Consider the following 19,195-nt stretch of genomic DNA (forward strand, 5'->3'; position numbering starts at 1 on the left):
GATGAATATAGGTGTTTGCATAAATTCTCCTCTCCCTTCCCTTCCTTCCTCCCATTTAAAATGGAAAATTTCAGAGGAAAAGAGAGAAATTATGTGAATAAAATCACAGTTTATGGACCAGGAGAATTTCAATAATTTTTTCCAGGCTTCAGAATGACTTTAATCTAAAAACTTCGGGAACTGGAAAGCCAAATTATCATGTGATAATAGACCACTCTCTTCTGTCACTTGAGAATCTTCTTTTGTGTCTTCTACCAGTCTTCCTCTTACATATATACCTAGAAACCTTCGTGAGTACCAGAAACACAATTTCTATACAATTCCCATTTCCAATTCATACCCCCAAGGAATAGATGTTTTGTTTTTATTACCACAACTTTGAAAGAGTCTCATATTCAATAAAGGAAAGTCAACTCAATTTTAAGATCTACACCGAGAGAGACTTCTCATGCATGCATTCTTTCGACAGCGTCCATGCCTCTATCCTTGCTAAGGGTCCGTCCCTTTTGAAGACCTGGGGTTCTATGAATATCTGTATCACAGGTGCTGAGGAAGTTTAGACCCCAACTTCTAGGAGACATGTCCTATCAGAGCTTAGTAGTTATCTTGCTCACCTCTCGTCCTTCCCTTTGTGGATGGGGCCCAGGGAAGATCAGGAAAGCAACGTAACAGACCCTGATGGTTAGGGGCAGATGTATGGCTTCCTAACAGCACGTACTCTGAATCAGCACAAACCTCCTTTGAGACTGAAATTCCAGGCAACAAGTCATGAAAATTTCCCCAGTTGATTTCCCTTCCACATCAAGTAAGAAAGAGGTTTCTCTGATTGAATCACAGTGGCTGGATGCCTTGAATCCCATGAAACCACTAGGATTAAGGTTTTGTTGGACTACGAAGGGAAACAGTAGGTGCTCTAAAGTACTAAGTAAATAAGCACTTTGGTAACTTCTGAACAACCCGAGGAGCTGGGTGACGCACAGAAAGCCTTTCCCTTGGCTTCCATGCTTTGGTCGTTTCAATGAGGGTTTCTTCAGTTAGATGGTAATTTTGATTTAGTATGTTCTGCTAGTTGAACTGGAGTCCGGGATTCCAGAACTAAGGATTTTTTTTTTTTAAATTAAAGATCATTGCGGTAACCATCAGGGCTATTCATAATTTTTCTGGTTCTCTTCTCTTTCCAGGCACATGGGAGGACTGCACTCGCCCATTCTCTCTGAGTTGAGGCCTGGCGAAGTGATTTGTTTGGGCCAATGAAATGTGAATGGAAACCATATTACTTTCAAATTTTGCATGCTAATTTCAAATTTTAATCTGATTAGTCCCATTGCTTCACTGTACACTGTAATCCCATTAGGACTCCAGCTCTTCTTTTGCTACTGATATTAGCTTGATCAGCAAGTGAAAGCTCCAGGACCATCGCCTAAGAGGATCCAGATGAGAAATGACTTTGAGGGACTTTGTGCAAAGATACATTGCTCTCAAAGTGCTCCCCACTTGGGGTCAGGTGAGGGATGCAGTTTAAACAATCATTGTTTTTCAAGAACTGTGGTGGTTACTTTTAGAATTTTGGTGGGCTTTGTGAGATGATTTATTAGAAAATAAGCATGAAATAGTAGAAATAAAATCTCTATAAAAGTTTGAATTCCTTTAATCTTTAGGCTCAGTCTGTGAATGGTGAGGAACGATACTGAGTCCATTTAGTTTTGTGCCTGACTTGCTACTGAACAGGTCTGAATCTCTCAAACAGCAACAGAGAATAAGACAAGCCAAAAATCAACACGTGCATGCATGCGTGTGTGTGTGTGTGTGTGCGCGCGCGTGCGTGTGTGCGTGTGTGTGTGCGCGCGTGTGTGCGTGTGTGTGTGTGTGTGGTTTGTTTTGCGAACGTGAAGAGGCTTGAAGACAGCACCAGCTGTCACACTGATACCTACTTGGTAGGGCTGCAGGTGTGCAAGGCCTTCAAGTGTGGCTTCCAGGTTGCAATGGAAACAGATTTCTCATCAGCTGCATAACTACGCCAAACGCACTGCATGTGGCATATGTGGGGACATAAAAAAGAAAAACAAAAGAGAGGAGAAAATAGAATAAAATGAAAAGGGAGATTATTAAGTTAATATATATTAAGAATCTTTTCCTTGACATACTCGGCCCCGATCAATGCCCAGGGGCTGAAGAAGACTACTTTGGCATTTCCAACTGGCTATTAAACCTATTCTGCCACATAAGTGGAATTGGTTTTCAAAACAACTCACACCAGACAACAAAAGTACCAAAAAGTATAACATAAAGCAATCTGTGAGTTGGCTAGGAAAAAAGAGGACAGTATCCGAGGTAAACACTCTGGCAAGAACATGCATTCCGGGAACCCACTGCACATCTTTAGTCACTATTTGATCAGACAGTGACTACTGACAACCCACAATGTAACTAGTAAACTAATAGTAAACCAGCCAGTAAACTAATGGTTGCCAGGGTCATTAATGTACATGTGCTTGCGTAATTCCCTGACACTGAACTGTGTAATACTTCAAATGCTAAAAATGGAAACAGTGATAACAAAAAGCAGGGCTAAAACAAGACAAGGAAAATGTACTGTCTAGGAATCTAATTGGAAAGTTAAAAATTTAATGTCATGGTCTAAGAATATGTTATGGCTTTTTGATGTAAAACATCTGAGCTCTCTCTACTTGATATAATTATACCTGACATATGTAATACAATGTATCTTCATGTCATCCTCACACTCAGAGTGTGGATTCAGACTCTCATTTTGTAGGAGAGAAAAATAAGGACTCAGATAAATTAAGAGGTTTACACAAGGTTCGTAGAGTTGAGACATTATCTCAGATTGCCTGGTTCTTGGTCTTAGAATCCCTCTGTTGTCCTTTGCCTCCTACTTGATGGCTGTTGCTGGTAAAGTTTCCTTCCAACTTGTCCATTTGAGAGATTGCCAGAACTTACTATCTATATAGATGTTAGTGAATTTTTTTCCTTTGTAATAAGTCTGCAAACATTTCTAATGACCAAGTGTTTACTCCAATATCCTGAGAGAAAATTTTTTTATTATAATTCATAAATCAAAGCATTCTACTTTATGTGGCAGATTTGTTTAAATGGGTCATATCCCTACTGAATAACCATCACTCATGATTTTGAAACGTAAAATGAAAAAAACAGTGATCTAATAATATACCTTTTCTTGAGAATATCATTAAATAAATATGCCCTGAACAAAAGAGTTAAAAGTTGACCCAACAACTTTGGGAAACTGTTGGCAGTATCTTTTAAAGCTGAATGTATACATACCCAATATACATATATGAATATACCTATATACATACAGACCCAATATGTATATTGAATGTATACTGAATGTATACATATAGGAACACTTTCCTACATACATACATACATACTCAATAGATGTGTTTATTTATGTTCATCAAAAGATATGTACTATAATGTTCAAAGCTGCACTGCTCTTAAACTGAAGCTGGAAATGCTCAAACGCCTACTCACAGAAGAATAAATAGGTAAGTTGTGGTACATTAACACAGTGGAATAGTCCGCAGTAATAGCACACTAGAACTCTGCTCAACAATGGATGAACTTTATATGAATCATGTTGAGTGAAAGAGACAAGACCCAAAAGAGGACACGCTATGTGATACCATTTCATCTATGCTGTTCGAAGGCAGCGCAGTGCTTACCCTCGGGGGACAGTGATTGAGAAAGGATACGTAGGAGATACCGGTCATGTTCTGTGTCTTTATCTGGGTGCTGGTTACACAGCAGTGCTCAGTTCTCTTTAGATACGTGCTGTATTCTGTATGCTCATCATACTTCAGTAAAATGTTCAAGAAGTGATATAAAAAACTGGAAAAATATATAGTAAGACCTGAGGGTATTTTAAGAAATATATTATTAAGGGAGGTTTAAATAATTGAACAGGGTTCCTTGCCTGGAGCTTTGCTTACATGGCTCACTGTTGATTTATCCTACAAATCTGTGAAAACGTATGCTAAGCATCTTGGCATCTTAAAGAGAGTAAAACAATTATATCATCTTGAAATGTTAGTTTTTGCAAATAATGTTTAAACACAATTTACAGAGTGACCTAGAGGAATCAATGAAAACACGCGGATTTATTATTGCAGGTCTTATGTAGTGAGGCCCAGGGAACCTCCAATGCTCTGATGGCATAGACGGCTGCTTTAATTAAGCAGTTTTCATAGAAGGCATCATATAGATGTGAACTCAGATGTGTAGAACTATAAGCACCCAGCAAGTCCGTGCGTTATTAGATACCAGTGAAAAAAAATCCCAAACAATACAACAAAAAATGGGACCAAGACATTACCTGCCAATATTACAAAGAACTAGGGATGAAAGAGGCCTCTTTCAGAAAATTGAAGATTTTCTTAAAAATGAGACCTGATTTCTTGCTCTTTTTCTATCAAATTGATCTCAGTAGCTAAGCTCTTATTCCCTTCATTACTCTTCTTCTAAAAATGTCTTGTAAATGGGAGATACAGAAGGGGCAAGCGGCATCTGTATCGGAGCTGATATTAGGTAACAGTAAAGATGGAAGCGGAAAGTGTGACTTCATTAGTCTTACAATCTTAATAACTTTGTCCCCGTCCTTAGCTTGTTCTCTCAACAGATTGCTTCAAGTACCTGAACCTCAAGGCCACGACCATATGACCAAGTAGCTGGTATTCCTACATTTAAAGCCAAAATCACATCGTGGTTGGCAAGAGAAAAATAATGTCCCGGAGGGATTTAATTGACATGGCATAGATATTCCAAAGGTAAGGGCAACAAGAAGCAAAATGAAAGCCAAATTTACCATTTATCAGCTGACCCTGGTGCTTTTAGGCAGCCAAACAAATTCAAACTTTGGTCTATAACTGTAAGTACAATACCAGTATAATTAAGTTTTTAAAGGGAGTATTTAGTTTGTATTGTCTGGGGTATTACAGCTATGGCACATTTGACCCTTTCTGGAAATTTTAGTTTCAGGTCACCTTCCAAAGGTATAATTAACATGGAACTGATTATTTTCAAGGCACAGGATTTAAGAAGTCAGAGAACAAAAAGGTTTAGGGTGAATACCAGCAAGCCCTTTCCCCACCTTGCTTCTCATTAACTTTTGTTCCTTAGAGGTAAAGCCCCTTCAGCTCTTACAGCTGTGTTGCTTCTATTTTTTAAGAATTCTTACTTTTAAGGCTTGTTCTCATATTTATATTTCTTGATATTTCAATTTTAGGCATTACCAATTAGCTTCCCACCAGGAAAAATAAATGGCAGCTCACTCACACATCGCTTTCTTTCCTCTTATCCAAACAGCAATTTTTAGTTAAGTTGCTATCTAGCATTTGCACTATTATGACCTTGTAACTGCTGTTCCTAGTTCAGCAATGTGGTGTACCGGGAGTACTTTTCCTTTCCTATATATAGAGTTTTGTTTTGTCTTAGTAATTATTGCCCTTCCTCAATTTCTCAGTTTGCTTTTATGTGCCTCTTGTGAATATCTGGAATCTGTCATGGAATCAATCATGGAATCTGTCAGTTCATTTTTTTTTTTTTCCTTGGAGATCTTTTTTCTGGAGCTCTCCAGGCTCCTGCTTACTCTGCTCTTGGGGCCTGCTAGAGCTTCTCCTGGGACTTCCCTTCCTATCATCCCAAAGATTCCCTCTGCTCTTTCTTGAGTGGGATCTCTTCTTTCCTGGATCCCGTGTCTCTTTCTTGGTTTATCTTCTTGTTTTAGAAGAATAATTCTATCCAAGTAGCTGCTTCTGCTGCTGCTGCTGCTTCTTCTCCTTCTCCTTCTCCTTCTTCTTCTTCTTTGGGTGAAAACAGTTAAGTTCTACTCTGTTAGCAGGTTTCAATGATATAATACAGTGTTATCAACTATAGTCACCATGTTGTACATTAGATCCTCAGACCTTATTCATCTTATAACTGAAAGTTTTTACCCTTTTACTCTATTTCCCCTACCCTCCAGCCCCTGGCAACCACTTTTTTCTCTGTTTCTAGGAGTTTGACTTTTAAAAAATTTAGATTCCATATATAAGTGAGACCATGCAGTATCTGTCTTTTTCTGTCTGGCTATTTCACTTAGCATAATGCCTTCAAAGTCCATCCATGTTGTCACCAACTGAAGGATTTCCATGCTTCTCATGGTTGAAATAATATTCCATTGTATACATATACCACTATGGAAAACAGGATAGTGGTTCCTCAAAAAATAAGAAGTAGAACTACCGTTATGATCCAGCAACCCCATTTCTGGGTTTATAGCCAAAGGAAATGAAACAGGATATCAAAGAGCTATCTGCACTCCCGTGTTCACTGCCACACTATCCATCACACCCAAAATGTGTAAATAATCTAAGTGTCCTATTAACGGGATGAATGGACAAAGAAGATATGAGATATATATATATGCCAAGTAACTTCTTAAATAAAGGTAAATGGTAGGTAAAGTTTTGATATCTTCCATGTCTAAAAATGTCTTTATGCTACTCTCACACTCAGTGAATAGTTTGGCTGAGTGTAGAATTTTAGGTTGGAAATAATTTTCCTCCAAAAATTTTGAAAGTATTTTTTAAAAAAGATTTTATTTATTTATTTGTCAGAGAGAGAGAGAGAGCACAAGCAGGGGGAAGCAGAAGGCAGACGGAGAAGCAGTCTCCTTGCTAAGCAAGGAGCCCGATGCAGGACTTGATCCCAGGATGTGAGCTGAAGGCAGATGCTTAACAGACTGAGCCACCCAGGCGTCCCAAGTTTTGAAAGCATTGTTACGTTGTCTTTAAATTTACGGTTACTAATGAGAAAGCTAATGCCATCTTAATTCTTGACCCTTTGGATACATCCTTCCCAGAAGGCATGTACGGTCTCTTATTTGCAAGTGTTCTTTTGATTGCCATGCCGGGCACTTGGTGGCCCTTTTACTGGGACCACTCAGTTCTGGAGAATCGTGCTATAAAATTTCTTCACTAAAATCCTCCCTTAATTTCCCTGTACTCTTTTTGAGGCATTATTTGGATATTTGATCTCCTGGTAGCGTCATCCAACTTTCCTTTTTTTTTTCTTTCTTTCCCGGTTGGGGGGTGTGTGTGTCTTATTTTCTATCTCTGTCTTTTTCTTCTAATTTCTGGGAGGCTTTTACAGCTTTAGCTCTGTTCCATTTTCTTTTTTTCCCCCGCCATCATGTTTTGCACATCTAGGAAACTTTTTCTCAGGCTGTTCTTATTTATGAATAAAGCACTAAAAAAGATTATATAAGCTCTGAATAAGGCTTGAGCATATTGACTGGTGGCCTTACTTCAGGATAACTGGGTGAAGACTCTGGTGGAAGCTGAAGTCTCAAGATATAATTTTTTTTTTTTTCTTTTGGGCCACACAGCAGTATCTTCTAATCTCTTCCCTTCAGGAGAATAAACCTGTTGGTCGGCGTCCACTTCACGAACTTTCACTTAATTCCCCTGTTTCTGTTTCCAGCAAGCATCTTGGCTCCACCCTGAGCTGGTCCAATCTTTCTCAAAATAAACCCTCTAACATGGCATTTTTTGAAGTATCTTTAAATGCTAGCCCCAAGACTTCAGAGATACATAAATGAGGATGCAACTGCTGCTATTTGAAAGGAGAAATGCATTAGGATTCAGACACCAGGGACTGAGTCCTAGCTCTTCCTAGGCTTGGTCTGGAGATCAAGTGACATCACGTATTAGAAACACCCTGCAAACTGAAAAATACTTTGCAAGTCTTGGGCATTATTAATAAAAGTTCTGACATTTGGGCAGGTATTCAAGCTGCTTTCTTTTCCCAGACCACTCCACTTCAAACGAAAAGTTAATTTAAATAAATCATGCAAAGATATTGACCCAGCTAAATTTGCTGAAAGCTGCTGGGGTTTTCAACTTTTCTTTAAAACCCAGAAAGGCTGGTTAATTTAATTGTCTTACCAACCAAATGACAAAGCAATTTGGGCATCCTAGCCTTTTTATTTTTTATTTATGTTAATTTTTAATTGAAGTATAATTGACATATAACATTAGTTTCAGGTGTACAGCATAATGATTTGATATTTGTATGTATGTGAAATGATCAGCACAATAACTAGTCTCCTTCTGTGCCCTTTGAGAAAGATAGTGGCTCTGGCTTACAACAAATGACATTACTCTTGGTCTTGATGCTTTGTGTGTTCAGCAAATCAAGGCAGGTTTATTGGGTGAGAAAACAAATGGATCAGCAAGTGAGGGTTGCTTTTCAATCTACTGCACCCTTACAAATAAATTTCTGCCATATATAATCAAAGCTTAAAGCTCTGAACTCTGGCTAAGGATTACGGCAAGGAAGAACAATGAAAACATTTAATAATTATGTTGTTATTCCTATGTCTAGTAAAAAATCAATTGCATTTGGATGGGGGAGAACAGTTGCCTTCTAAATTTGTAGACTCTGCTTTGATTAATGAAACTATGATTAGATTTTAAAGGTATTCTTGAACATTTTAAGCCTTTCATTTTATACTGTTTTTTTTTTTCAGCATAACACATGAGCTGGAGTTTTAAGTAAAAGAAATATTAATGATTTCACAAATATTACCTACATCTGCAGGAGTTTAATTATAATTTTTTATTGAAGCATAGTTGACACACACTGTTACATTGGTTTCAGGTGTACAACATAGTGATTTAACAACTCTATACATTATGCTGTGCTCACCACAAGTGTAGCTACCATCTGTCACCATACGATGTTATTATAATACCATTGACTATTCCCCACACTACCTTTCATCCCCCTGACTTACTCATTCCGTAACTGGAAGACTGTACCTCCCACTCCCCTTCACCCATTTTACCCAATCTCTTACCCTCCTCCTCTCCGGCAACCATCAGTTTGTTCTCTGTATTTATGGGTCTGTTTCTGTTTTTTGTTTGTTTGTTCATTTGTTTTATTTTTTAGATTCTACATATAAGTGAAATCATATGGTATTGTCTTTGTCTGCCTTATTTCAGTTAGCATAATACCCTCTAGGTCTATCCTTGTTGTCACAAATGGCAAGATCTCACTCTTTTTTATGGGTGAGTAATAGTCCATTGTATAAGTACACCACATCTTCTTTATCCATTCATCTATTGATGGATACTTGGGTTGCTTTCATATCTTGGCTATTGTAAATAATGCTGTAATAAGCATAAGGGTGCATGTATCTTTTCAAATTAGTGTTTTCGTTTTCTTTGGGTAAATACCCAGTAGCGGAATTACTGGATCATATGCTATTTCTACTTTTAACTTTTTGAGGATCCTTCATACTGTCTTCCACAGCGGCTGCACCAGTTTACAACCTCATCAACAGGACACAAGGCTTCCTTTTTCTCCACATTCTCGCCAACACTTGTTATTTCTTGTCTTTCTGGTTTTAGCCATTCTGACAGGTGTGAGGGGATTTCTCATTGTGGGTTTGGTTTGCATTCCAATGATGATAAGCGAAGCTGAGCATCTTTTCATGTGTCTGTTGGTCATCTGTATGTCTTCTAGTCAGGTCCTCTGCTGATTTTTTAATACGACTGTTAGTTTTTTCTGGTGTTGAGTTGTATAAGTTCGGTATATATTTTGGATATTACCTCCTTATTGGATATATCATTTGTAAATATCTTCTCCCATTCAAGTAGGCTGCTTTTCCATTTTGTTGATGGTTTCCTTGGCTATGCAATTCCATAAAATGAAATTCTAGATCTCTAAGCAAAACTGTTCAGTCAGCCTCTCACCTTTTATGGGTTACCTGAGAGGAAGGCTTTGTCTGGCTTTAGCTGTGGACATAAAAATACCTCTGGTCCAATGATTTTCTACAAGAGTAGCAATCTGTTTTCAAGTTCAATTGGAAATTGTTTTTGCACAATTTAGTAGTTGATAAGTTAGATCAGGGAAGCTCCTCCAATATTCTGTACATCTGTCTTGTACAATATGGTAGCCAGTATCCATCATATTGCTACTGACCTCTTGAGATATGGCTAATGTCACTGAGTAATTGAATTTATAAATTTAAGTAGCCACATGTGGCTATTGGCAACTGTACTGGGCAGCAGAGTTCTTTTTCACCACGAGGACACATGCATGAGAAATGCCTCAAAGGGCTCACTTTCTAACAAAACAGCTGATACTCTAAAATGTTTTTTGATATATAGTCCCCTTTTAATATCCAGAAGTATCAAAGATCTGTACCTAGAAGTGGTTATATTTTGTGTTGATTGAGAAAATATAAGTAGAAAAGCTAATAAATAACTTAGTAAGGATTTTAAATGCATTTGAACTTTATTTATGATAACAACATCTCCATTCTCATGAGAGCAAGGAGTCCTGATATGGGTAAGATATATGATGGTTCCATATATAGACAGGGCTTGGTGCCCGGATGGATGTAAGGAACCCATAGAATAACTTCTGCACTCACAGGTTGGAAAATGCTGTTCTAGAATTAAAAGATGAGAAGTAAAGATAATTAAAAGATAAAAATAGTAAGAAGAAAAATTCTTTGAAAGTGTTAGCAACATTTCATAAGCGGTTAAGAAGCACCAAAGGAGGAAAGGCCACCAGCTCTGGGCCTCAGGAGTTCTGGGTGCACACTAAAGCGTGTGACACCTCTTTCCATTATGGGGATTTAGATCTTCAACTTCTACTACTTAGGAATCTTTTCTTTAAGACAACAACATTTCTGGGGTGCCTGGATGGCACAGCGGTTAAGCGCCTGCCTTCGGCTCACGGCATGATCCCGGCGTTGTGGGATCGAGCCCCACATCGGGCTCCTCCGCTATGAGCCTGCTTCTCCCTCTCCCACTCCCCCTGCTTGTGTTCCCTCTCTTGCTGGCTGTCTCTATCTCTGTCGAATAAATAAATAAAATCTTTAAAAAAAAAAAAGACAACAACATTTCTCTCTAATGCTCTTTTAAAACCCAAACATTACAAGACAGAGATGGCTGGCATTAGAAGTCCTGCCCGATGGTCTGTCAATACTTGCAGGGTAGTTTGATGTGAAAACTAATACTTATTCAGTCACTAGATGTCCTTCATGATATAACTGGGCCAGCTCCCCTCCTTTCCCCTGCTCCGTTTCTGTTGGAGGTCCTGCATATTACAGCCACAGACAAAGGCTAATGGTAGGGTTGTGCAGTGGTTACCCCTCACCAACGCGCCCACTTACACCTACAATCTAAGTTAAAACAGTGCGCTTGTCACTACATCATCCTAACAAATCTCCTAACATCTCGGATCGCCACTCCAAATCCCTATAGTTTAGAAGTTCTGTGTCTCCCACTGCTTGGCAGGAAGGAAAGAAATTTCAGATTGTATAATCATTGTCTCCATAATTAAATACCAGCTTCACGGCATGGATTTAGAGAAGAATATATTTTGTGATTCTTAAGCAACCCGTTTTAGGATGGCTCTATTCTCAAAAGATATGGATGGCAATAGGAGAAGCATTCCTTTCTAATGCTGAAGCAAACCCAGAGTTATTGAAAAGAAAATGAAACATTAAACAGCCTTATATTATGAGGCGGTTTCAAATAATATGCTTATTATTTCATATTCTCCAACGTTGACATATTCCATAATCCCACCAGCCCTTAAAATGGGACGAACTATTTCAAGTTATTGCTCTAGGTGGCATTAAAAGCAATCCCATGGGCAGTAAACCTTGACATCCTAAACAAACGCGCTGTGCTTCAGAACAGTGGCATACATCTGCCCGGAGAAAGTAATCGCAATGCAGGGAACAATGCCGTGTTCTGCTCCATCACTTAATGATCAATTATGTTTCATCAAGTCATCCGTAAGATACATGAGGTCATTCCAGGACTGACACGACTGCTAACCTCCGCATGTCCTCGCTGGCACGATTCATAAATCCGAGCAACGCACGGGCCATTTGCTGAAAATATATATTCTTCTCTTTGGGGGGAGGGGGGAACGTCTACCCAAATCCAAGACTGTACATTAAGTTCCAATTTCATTTTTACGAACAAAACAAATCAGTAGCTCTACCAAGCAGTGAAGCACAGACTGGAAAATGACCCAGCAAGCACTCACAGAGACAGGTGCTGCCATCAACCTATTACACTGACATTTACCTGAATGAGGTTGGCAGCTGGGTTCCTTCTTTTCTCGAAGTGTTTCTGGCGGTGCTGTTCTTGTACTTTTAATGCAAAACCTGAGCCAAGAATGCCCTGGAACAGAATACAAAAATAGTACTTAAAATTTTTTTTCAAAAGGTCTATTAAGTAAGACAAATATTAAAAAAAAAAACCTCTAAAATGAGCCTGAGAAAAGATAAACACTGTGCAACCTGTTCGTAAACATATTACTTATTAAAACAAATACTATTTACTGCTGTTATAACACCATTGGCAATGGCATGTTCTGAGGCAAGACTGTCAAGAAATGCAACAACTTTGTTCTTTAGTAAATCAAGGAGGCAGTGCCATTTATGATTTCTAATAGTGTGGTAAGAGGCACCCCAATTACAAATAACAATTGCAATTTTGAAAAATGTTTTTTGTGTGGCCTTCTCTGTGACACTTCTTTATGCTTAAGTTAGAGTAAATGGTCGTATCCATTTGGAATTAGGGTGCATGGTGGAATTTAAAGGATAGGAATTCTGGTTTTGGACAGAGGTGGGTTTAAAATCCGGGACAGTTAATGTCTCGCTATTGTGGACACGGGAGTTTTTCTAGCACTTTGATGATACTATGAAATGTTATATTTTCCATTCTTGAAATGGGGGGGGGGTATATTTAAAATCTGTCCCAGCTTAATTCTCCATGATGCTATAATTCTACACCTACCAAAGTAAAGTGAAAGGGGTGGGGGGAGGCAGCTCTCCAGCCACTCAGACAACAAGTTTTCCATTTTGCCTGTTTACATAATAAAGACAAGAGCATGGGTTATTGCAAAGCACGTTCCTGCTTCCCTGAGTTTTAATCTCACACTTTCAGCATTCCTTTTTGGTTTTAGCTCACCTATTTAGATTTTGGGGTTAGTAAGAAGAGTTGTCTCTCTTGTTTATGTTAGCACTTTGGGCTAGTTTTCTTCCTTTTGCTTATCATTTTGATCTGCCAAAACCCTGGCTCTTTGAAATGCCTCCTTCTTTTCAGTTTGCTTTGGTCTTACATCCATGGAATCAAGATGCTTTGTTTCAGCCTTGGGTTGGCTTTTGGAGCTTGCTAAATTCGGTCTCTGGGCTTTGTCCATAAGTCTCCACTTTATTGGCATGGGACGTGGAGCTCCCCTGCTTTCAAGTCATTGATTTTACTTGCTAGCTATAAATTATTACCTTTTTATTAAACTTCAAGGAGTCTAACCCTTAGGCTAGAGATGGATGTCTTATAAGCATTGAGTCAGTATTTGTTGTAGGTAGGGAATGGTTGTTTTTCTTTTCTTTATATTTTTAAAGTAGCTCAAAGATGGTCTAGGCTACTGGGGCAGGTGCGGTTCTCATCGATAGGAGATGTGAAGTCTCAGCTGAATGACAACTTGGGAAAGACATTTTTGGGCTATAGGTCACCTTTATTTTATTTTATTTTATTATTATTTTTTTATTTGACAGAAAGACAGCTAGAGAGACACAGCAGGGAAGTGGGAGAGGGAGAGAGAAGCAGGCTCCCCACTGAGCAGGGAGCCTGACATGGGGCTGAGCCAAAGGCAGATGCTTAACAACTGAGCCACCCAGGCGTCCCTCTAGGTCACCTTTAACCTTCTTCCTTATCTTAGATGTCACAATTCTGAGCATATCTGTGACAATGACCAGATAATCGGTAATGCAATTATGTATAAAATACAGTTATACGATAATACTGTTTGCTATTAATGGGCAGTAGTCGACTCCATTATTAATTAGGATGAATGACTGTACCATGATATTAGCAATTACGTCATGGGTTCTGTTTCCCATCTGTCTTTTTCTGTGATTGTCTCATGCTGTCTAAGATCTTCACTAGGTTGGGGGTGCATCAACCAAACGTTGTGCAAACATAAAAACCTGGTCTGTATGATCTTGTTTGTCGATTTAAGCAACATTTCCCTCCATCTAGAGGTTATAAAAACGACCTTCGAGCTCTAGTCATTTATAACTCCTAAATTTTTTCCTGCTATTTGAAATCATTTAGGAAAGATTTATTTTCCTTTTAATGGTATTTCTCATGAAGTATAAACACGTAAGAGAATAGAAAGCATCAGAGTCTCTATGACATATTTGTTGTATGTATCGTGTGTGTGTACATTACATGTAAGCCACTCATGAGCAGCATTCAGATTCTGTAGACAAGAATTTAACAGCAAGAGCTACCATTCCGGGGCACTTATGTGAAATGAGGTTTAGAGTCAGATCCCTTTGGAAAATAAAGACAGATCCTACATAGCACGAACTCAGCATTTGCCCAACAAACTAAAATGTGCTAAAAATCACACTGGCATTGCTTAGAAACATATATTAGTAGTTGGCAAATGTTTACTACGTATCTCTTGTGCCAGACTGTACATTACAAAAGTTATTAAACCAGCTCTGCTCATTGTCTCATTATGGCTCCATTCCAATTTTCTTCCACCTCTTTAAGTACACAGCTCAGTGAACCTAGCTAGAAGTCTGCTAAAATAAAGTCCATTATGTTTTATATATTTAACTTATGAGAGCTCTATATGATATATACGTACATAATCCTTGTGCGGTCCCTTCAAATATCAACATCGGTATGATGAAAATTCTTAGAAACTGAGTTCTGTTTTAATTCATTATCTAAGATCATGGGACTTAAATTTTTAGGTTTTACGTTTTAGTGCTATGTTGAGAAGTGCTACATAAACAGTAAGTACAGAGAAAATATGGTTCGGTAAATATTTTAAATATTCATCCCTTTTTACTTTCTGGATTGAAGGAGCCCACTGTGCATCTCACACAGGCACACAGGCTCGACTGAACGATGCTCTTCGCAAGAAGGAAGGGAGCATCGAAAGAGGAGAGAGGCCTGTGCCCGAGAGACGCTGAAGAGCAGAGTGCCTCCGCCTTGCTGGGCCTTGCTGGGCCTTGCTGGGCCTTGCTGCGGGCCTCAAGTGACCTCCCCATGGAGTTTGGGAAGGGGGGCCTGGGGGCCTTTGTGATGTTCGGGAGAGTCCTTCTGCTTTGAAGAAAGATGGGGGCAAGGCTCTTCTCTGTCTTGGTCCTTGGGTTTCCTGGGTGGGAGGAACCCCCAGCAGGGATGGCTTACGACTCACCTCTAACTCTCCTAGCAAGATGTGCTCTCCTAAATCTTAATCACACAACGCTGTTGCAGGCAGGTACATAAGACATAATGGCATTTCCAGCCACCCTGTTTTTTCTTTTTTAAGGGTATATATGGACTACTGAGTCTTTCACTCCATAAATAAGAACTCGGCACCTAATGTGAGGTTGCAATAAAACATTGCAGTAAAGCCAACTTCTCTTGGCACTGTCAGGGAATGTTCTGTTCTGTGCAAGCAAGTTTTTCACATTTCCAACACATATCAATTTAATTTGCATATATGAAAATTGTAATCACTTTATTGGGAAACGTTTCCAAGCATGACTACTTTGTCTCTGACCTTTACCCTAAAAGAATGACACAGTTTAACCTTCCTGCGGTAGTCCAGAGTCTCGTTATGGGGACTGGTATTTGGCCGTGCTGGATGCAGCCAGCTTCCCGAGGGGGGTCGACCCTAACACTAACTGGCCCCAGGTCCTTCCACATTTCGAACACTTGCGTCTGCTTGCCCCTTACAGACTTTCCCCCTCCTTTCTTGTTAGTCTTCCACCATCTCTTCCTGTTACAATGTTTGTTCCATCAGCCTACCTCTCTATCTTTGTTGTTTATAATCTTCAGAGAATTGTGAAACTATGTAGCTCAGCTTACCAGAATTTTCTCTAAATTAAGAACAGGTTATGAATTAGGTCTCAAGAGGTTCTCCCATGAGGGCAGCACACGCACTGCTGTTGATTTTAACAGCCCAGAGGTTGCCTCCATCCCTGTTCGTAGCTTTTCACTGGATCACAGAGGTTGTTTTCTATGTGGTCTCAGGATAAGCATAAACACAAAAGCAGCAGCTATTCTGGTTAAAAAAAAAAAAAAAAGCCCAAGAATGTATTTTATTATTTCTAAAAGTATTTTCATGTAGGGAATTTGATTATTGAAAGACTCTCTGCTCTGTTCTGGATTGTTTAGCTTGCCAGATAAGTTGATTCTGGATAAGTGAGATGTTTTGACTCTCTTTGATTTTGTCACCTCATAAGAGGAAACAATATATCTGGATTCATACAGAAAATGGAAAAAATACTTCATGAAAGTTTTCTTCATGACAAGCATTTGACTTATATTACCACATTGGTCTTCACAACATTTCTCTGGGTGCCATAATTCTTCCTCTATCTTACAGATGAGGAAACATACTCAAGGTTACTGTTATTGGCTGAACTGTATCCTTCTGAAAGCCATACGGTGGAGTACCTTAGAATGTGACCTTACTTGGGGATAAGGTCTTTACAGAAGTATCAAGTTACAAGGAGGTCATTAGGATGGGCCCTAATATAATATGCTTGGTGTCTTTATGAGAGGAAATGTGGACACAGACAGGTACAGACCATGTGAAGATACAGGGAGAAGACTGCCATCCATGAGCCAAGGAAAGAAGTCTGGAACAGTTCCTTCTCCCATGGCCCTCAGAGGGAACCGACCCTGCCACCTCCTCGATTTTGGACTTCTGTGAGGTAACAGATTTCTGCTATTTAAGCCAGCCGGTCTGTGAAACCTTTCCAGCAGCCCAGCAAACGAACACAGTCACATTGGTAGTGCGTGACAAAACCATGTAACGTGTGGCTTTACACTCAAGCTAAGAGCTAACATTCAAGCGCTTGCATTGTCTTTTCAGCGTCTTCTCTGTGGTCCTGTACGGTCTGGGGCAGAAGCAGCTGGTCAATCCAGAGTTGAGCTCTGGCCATGGGAACGACACGAGCATCCTCTGCGCTCATTCCCGGGCAGAGGAGGAACCCTGTGAGCTAAAGGCTGGGGTGCCGAAAATCCCTAGTCCCTTGGCTTCCTTTGGAGGGGTGCTCTGGGGTCTCCGCTCAGCAGAGGCTGTGACGCAACTCAGCATCTGTCTGGAGCAAGAGTGAGGCTATTGTTCCTTAAGCATGACTGCTGCCAAGACCGCCACGCTCCTTTTTGTTGGCTCTCTTCCCCTACAAGAGGTGGAGTGAACGCAAGTGAGAGTTTGGGGATGGAGGCAAAGTGTAATATTTTGACCAACTGCCTCTGAAGAAACAAGAGGATAAAATGATCAGAAAGCAAACTTCACCTGTTAAGGAGAAAATAATCAGAAGCTTGGGAGAAGATAAATGTGCTCTTCATTCTGATAAAATGCAGAAGCTGTTCATTAGGAAAAGTCAATGACGATGACAGAAAGAATAAATCATCTGACACATAGAAACCCTTTAAGGTCATGTGCTTTTCACTCAAATGGATCTGGAGAGGTAAATATGCCACTTGTCACATCCGTCTCTTCAGCAGCACACGTTAGAAGCCAAAATGGAGAGATCAGTTTAAAAAGAAGGTATCTTTAAATCTTTACACATATTTTAAATGCATTAGTAGCACGTTGACCGAGAGGTGACGCCATCTGAATTATTATTTAGGCATTAAGACGTAGCAGGCATAAAACTCCCAGGTTGAGCATCTCCAAGGGAAGACCATATTTCATAAATTTCCCAACTAGATGTACGTAGAAAAGTCAACATATTTGTAAGCGATACAGATGTGTTCCCAGGCATTCCAATTTATGAAAGCTCATGCTAATAAACCTCTAAGATCTACTTTAAATTGCTTTATTTTTGCAAAGATACTCACGGCAGGAAGTGCAAAGAAAGAAATGCCAAGGAGCGCAAAGCCTGCAGAAAGCAATCTTCCCAGCCAAGTTAGGGGAGTTTTGTCTCCATAGCCAATCGTTGTCAATGTAATCTAAAAACAAAATAAATATAACGTGCAGCTTAAGTACTTGAGAGGAACGTTAGGACCTATGAACAGGAGGCAAAGCAACGTTTCCACTAAATCATTATTCAACAAGCCTCGTTGGCGCATTTTATTACTGTGCTTTAATTTTCCGTGACGCATAACAGAGCTTCTCTTTGTTTAAGGAAGGGAATAACCTACATACTTGTTCCTCCCTTATAACACAATTTTCCATCTTTTCTAAGTATATTCAAAGAAAGGTTATTTAAATAAGTGGATAACCATCAGTGATACAGAAATGATAGCACCGTGGATTTAGGACTGGATCAGTACACAAAGCAATAATTTATGTTAATTAAGGCTGTCTATTTATTACCTTGGCAGGCATTTCCTGGAGGTCCAGTGTGTGCAAGGCACGTGTTATGATTTGTAGTGGAACAAAAATGAGAGATACATAGTTCTTGTCCTAAGATATTTATGGCGTTAAGAGGGGAGACACATCACACACAAATCATTAAAACACAAAATAAGGCAAGACAGGTATTATGATGGACGCATATGTAATCTGCTATGGGGATTCAAGGAACCGATTGATTATCACCAGCTTGGGGGGGGGGAGGTCAAGGAGGCTTTACTAGGGACACGTCAGCATCCCTAGGCTTTGAAGGAGAAGCAGTACTTTCAGAGGCAGAAATGATGAAGAGGGCGATCTAGAGAGGGAAAAGAGGTGACCAGCTGCACAGCAGTGAGGACAAACAGGGTAGGTTCTAGAAAGTATACATTGTTCAGATGGGCTGGAGCATGGTTGGTCTGAAGACCATTAGTGGAAGAGGAGATTAACTAGATATGCTAAAGCTAGATCAGGGAGTGTCTTGGAAAAACGGTGTTTGGATCATGTCTCTGCAATGATCAGACTGCTCCGGGATCTTCCCATGAGTCTTAGAACAAAGTCCCAGCTCCTCTCGAGGGCCCACAAGGTTCTGCATGACCTGGCGAACAATGGGGTAAGTGAATTGGAACTGTAATGGAGGGCAAAGTAAAGAGGTGTGTTAGGAAGTTCAATAGAGATGCATTTTTTAATTGTCTGGGATGAAAGGGAAGACTAAGTCAACAAGGACTTAAACATTTCGAGGGGGAGAGGGTTGCGCCATAAATAGAAACATGATAATGGGAAA

At 39.6% G+C, this 19,195-nt stretch overlaps 1 protein-coding gene across 6 annotated transcripts in view; it reads right to left on the reverse strand.

The window, feature by feature from the left end:
- The window catches only part of KCNQ5 (potassium voltage-gated channel subfamily Q member 5), a 489,286-nt gene that overhangs the window by 70,856 nt on the left and 399,235 nt on the right, over positions 1–19,195 (reverse strand). For 5 of the 6 annotated variants that reach the window (XM_087856950.1, XM_087856951.1, XM_045803651.2 and 2 more), the window contains exons 6-8: positions 17,919–18,029; positions 12,141–12,236; positions 1,932–2,026 (exon numbers count right to left, since the gene is read on the reverse strand). In XM_087856950.1, coding sequence (XP_087713076.1) covers positions 1,932–2,026; positions 12,141–12,236; positions 17,919–18,029 — 302 coding nt within the window. The remainder of the gene's footprint in view (positions 1–1,931; positions 2,027–12,140; positions 12,237–17,918; positions 18,030–19,195) is intronic. The other variant, XM_087856952.1, reaches the window with a different exon arrangement.

The sequence above is a fragment of the Ursus americanus genome, chromosome 29, assembly GCF_024610735.1.
Source record: "Ursus americanus isolate L20-20 chromosome 29, mUrsAme1.1.p, whole genome shotgun sequence".
NCBI classification, from domain to species: domain Eukaryota; kingdom Metazoa; phylum Chordata; class Mammalia; order Carnivora; family Ursidae; genus Ursus; species Ursus americanus.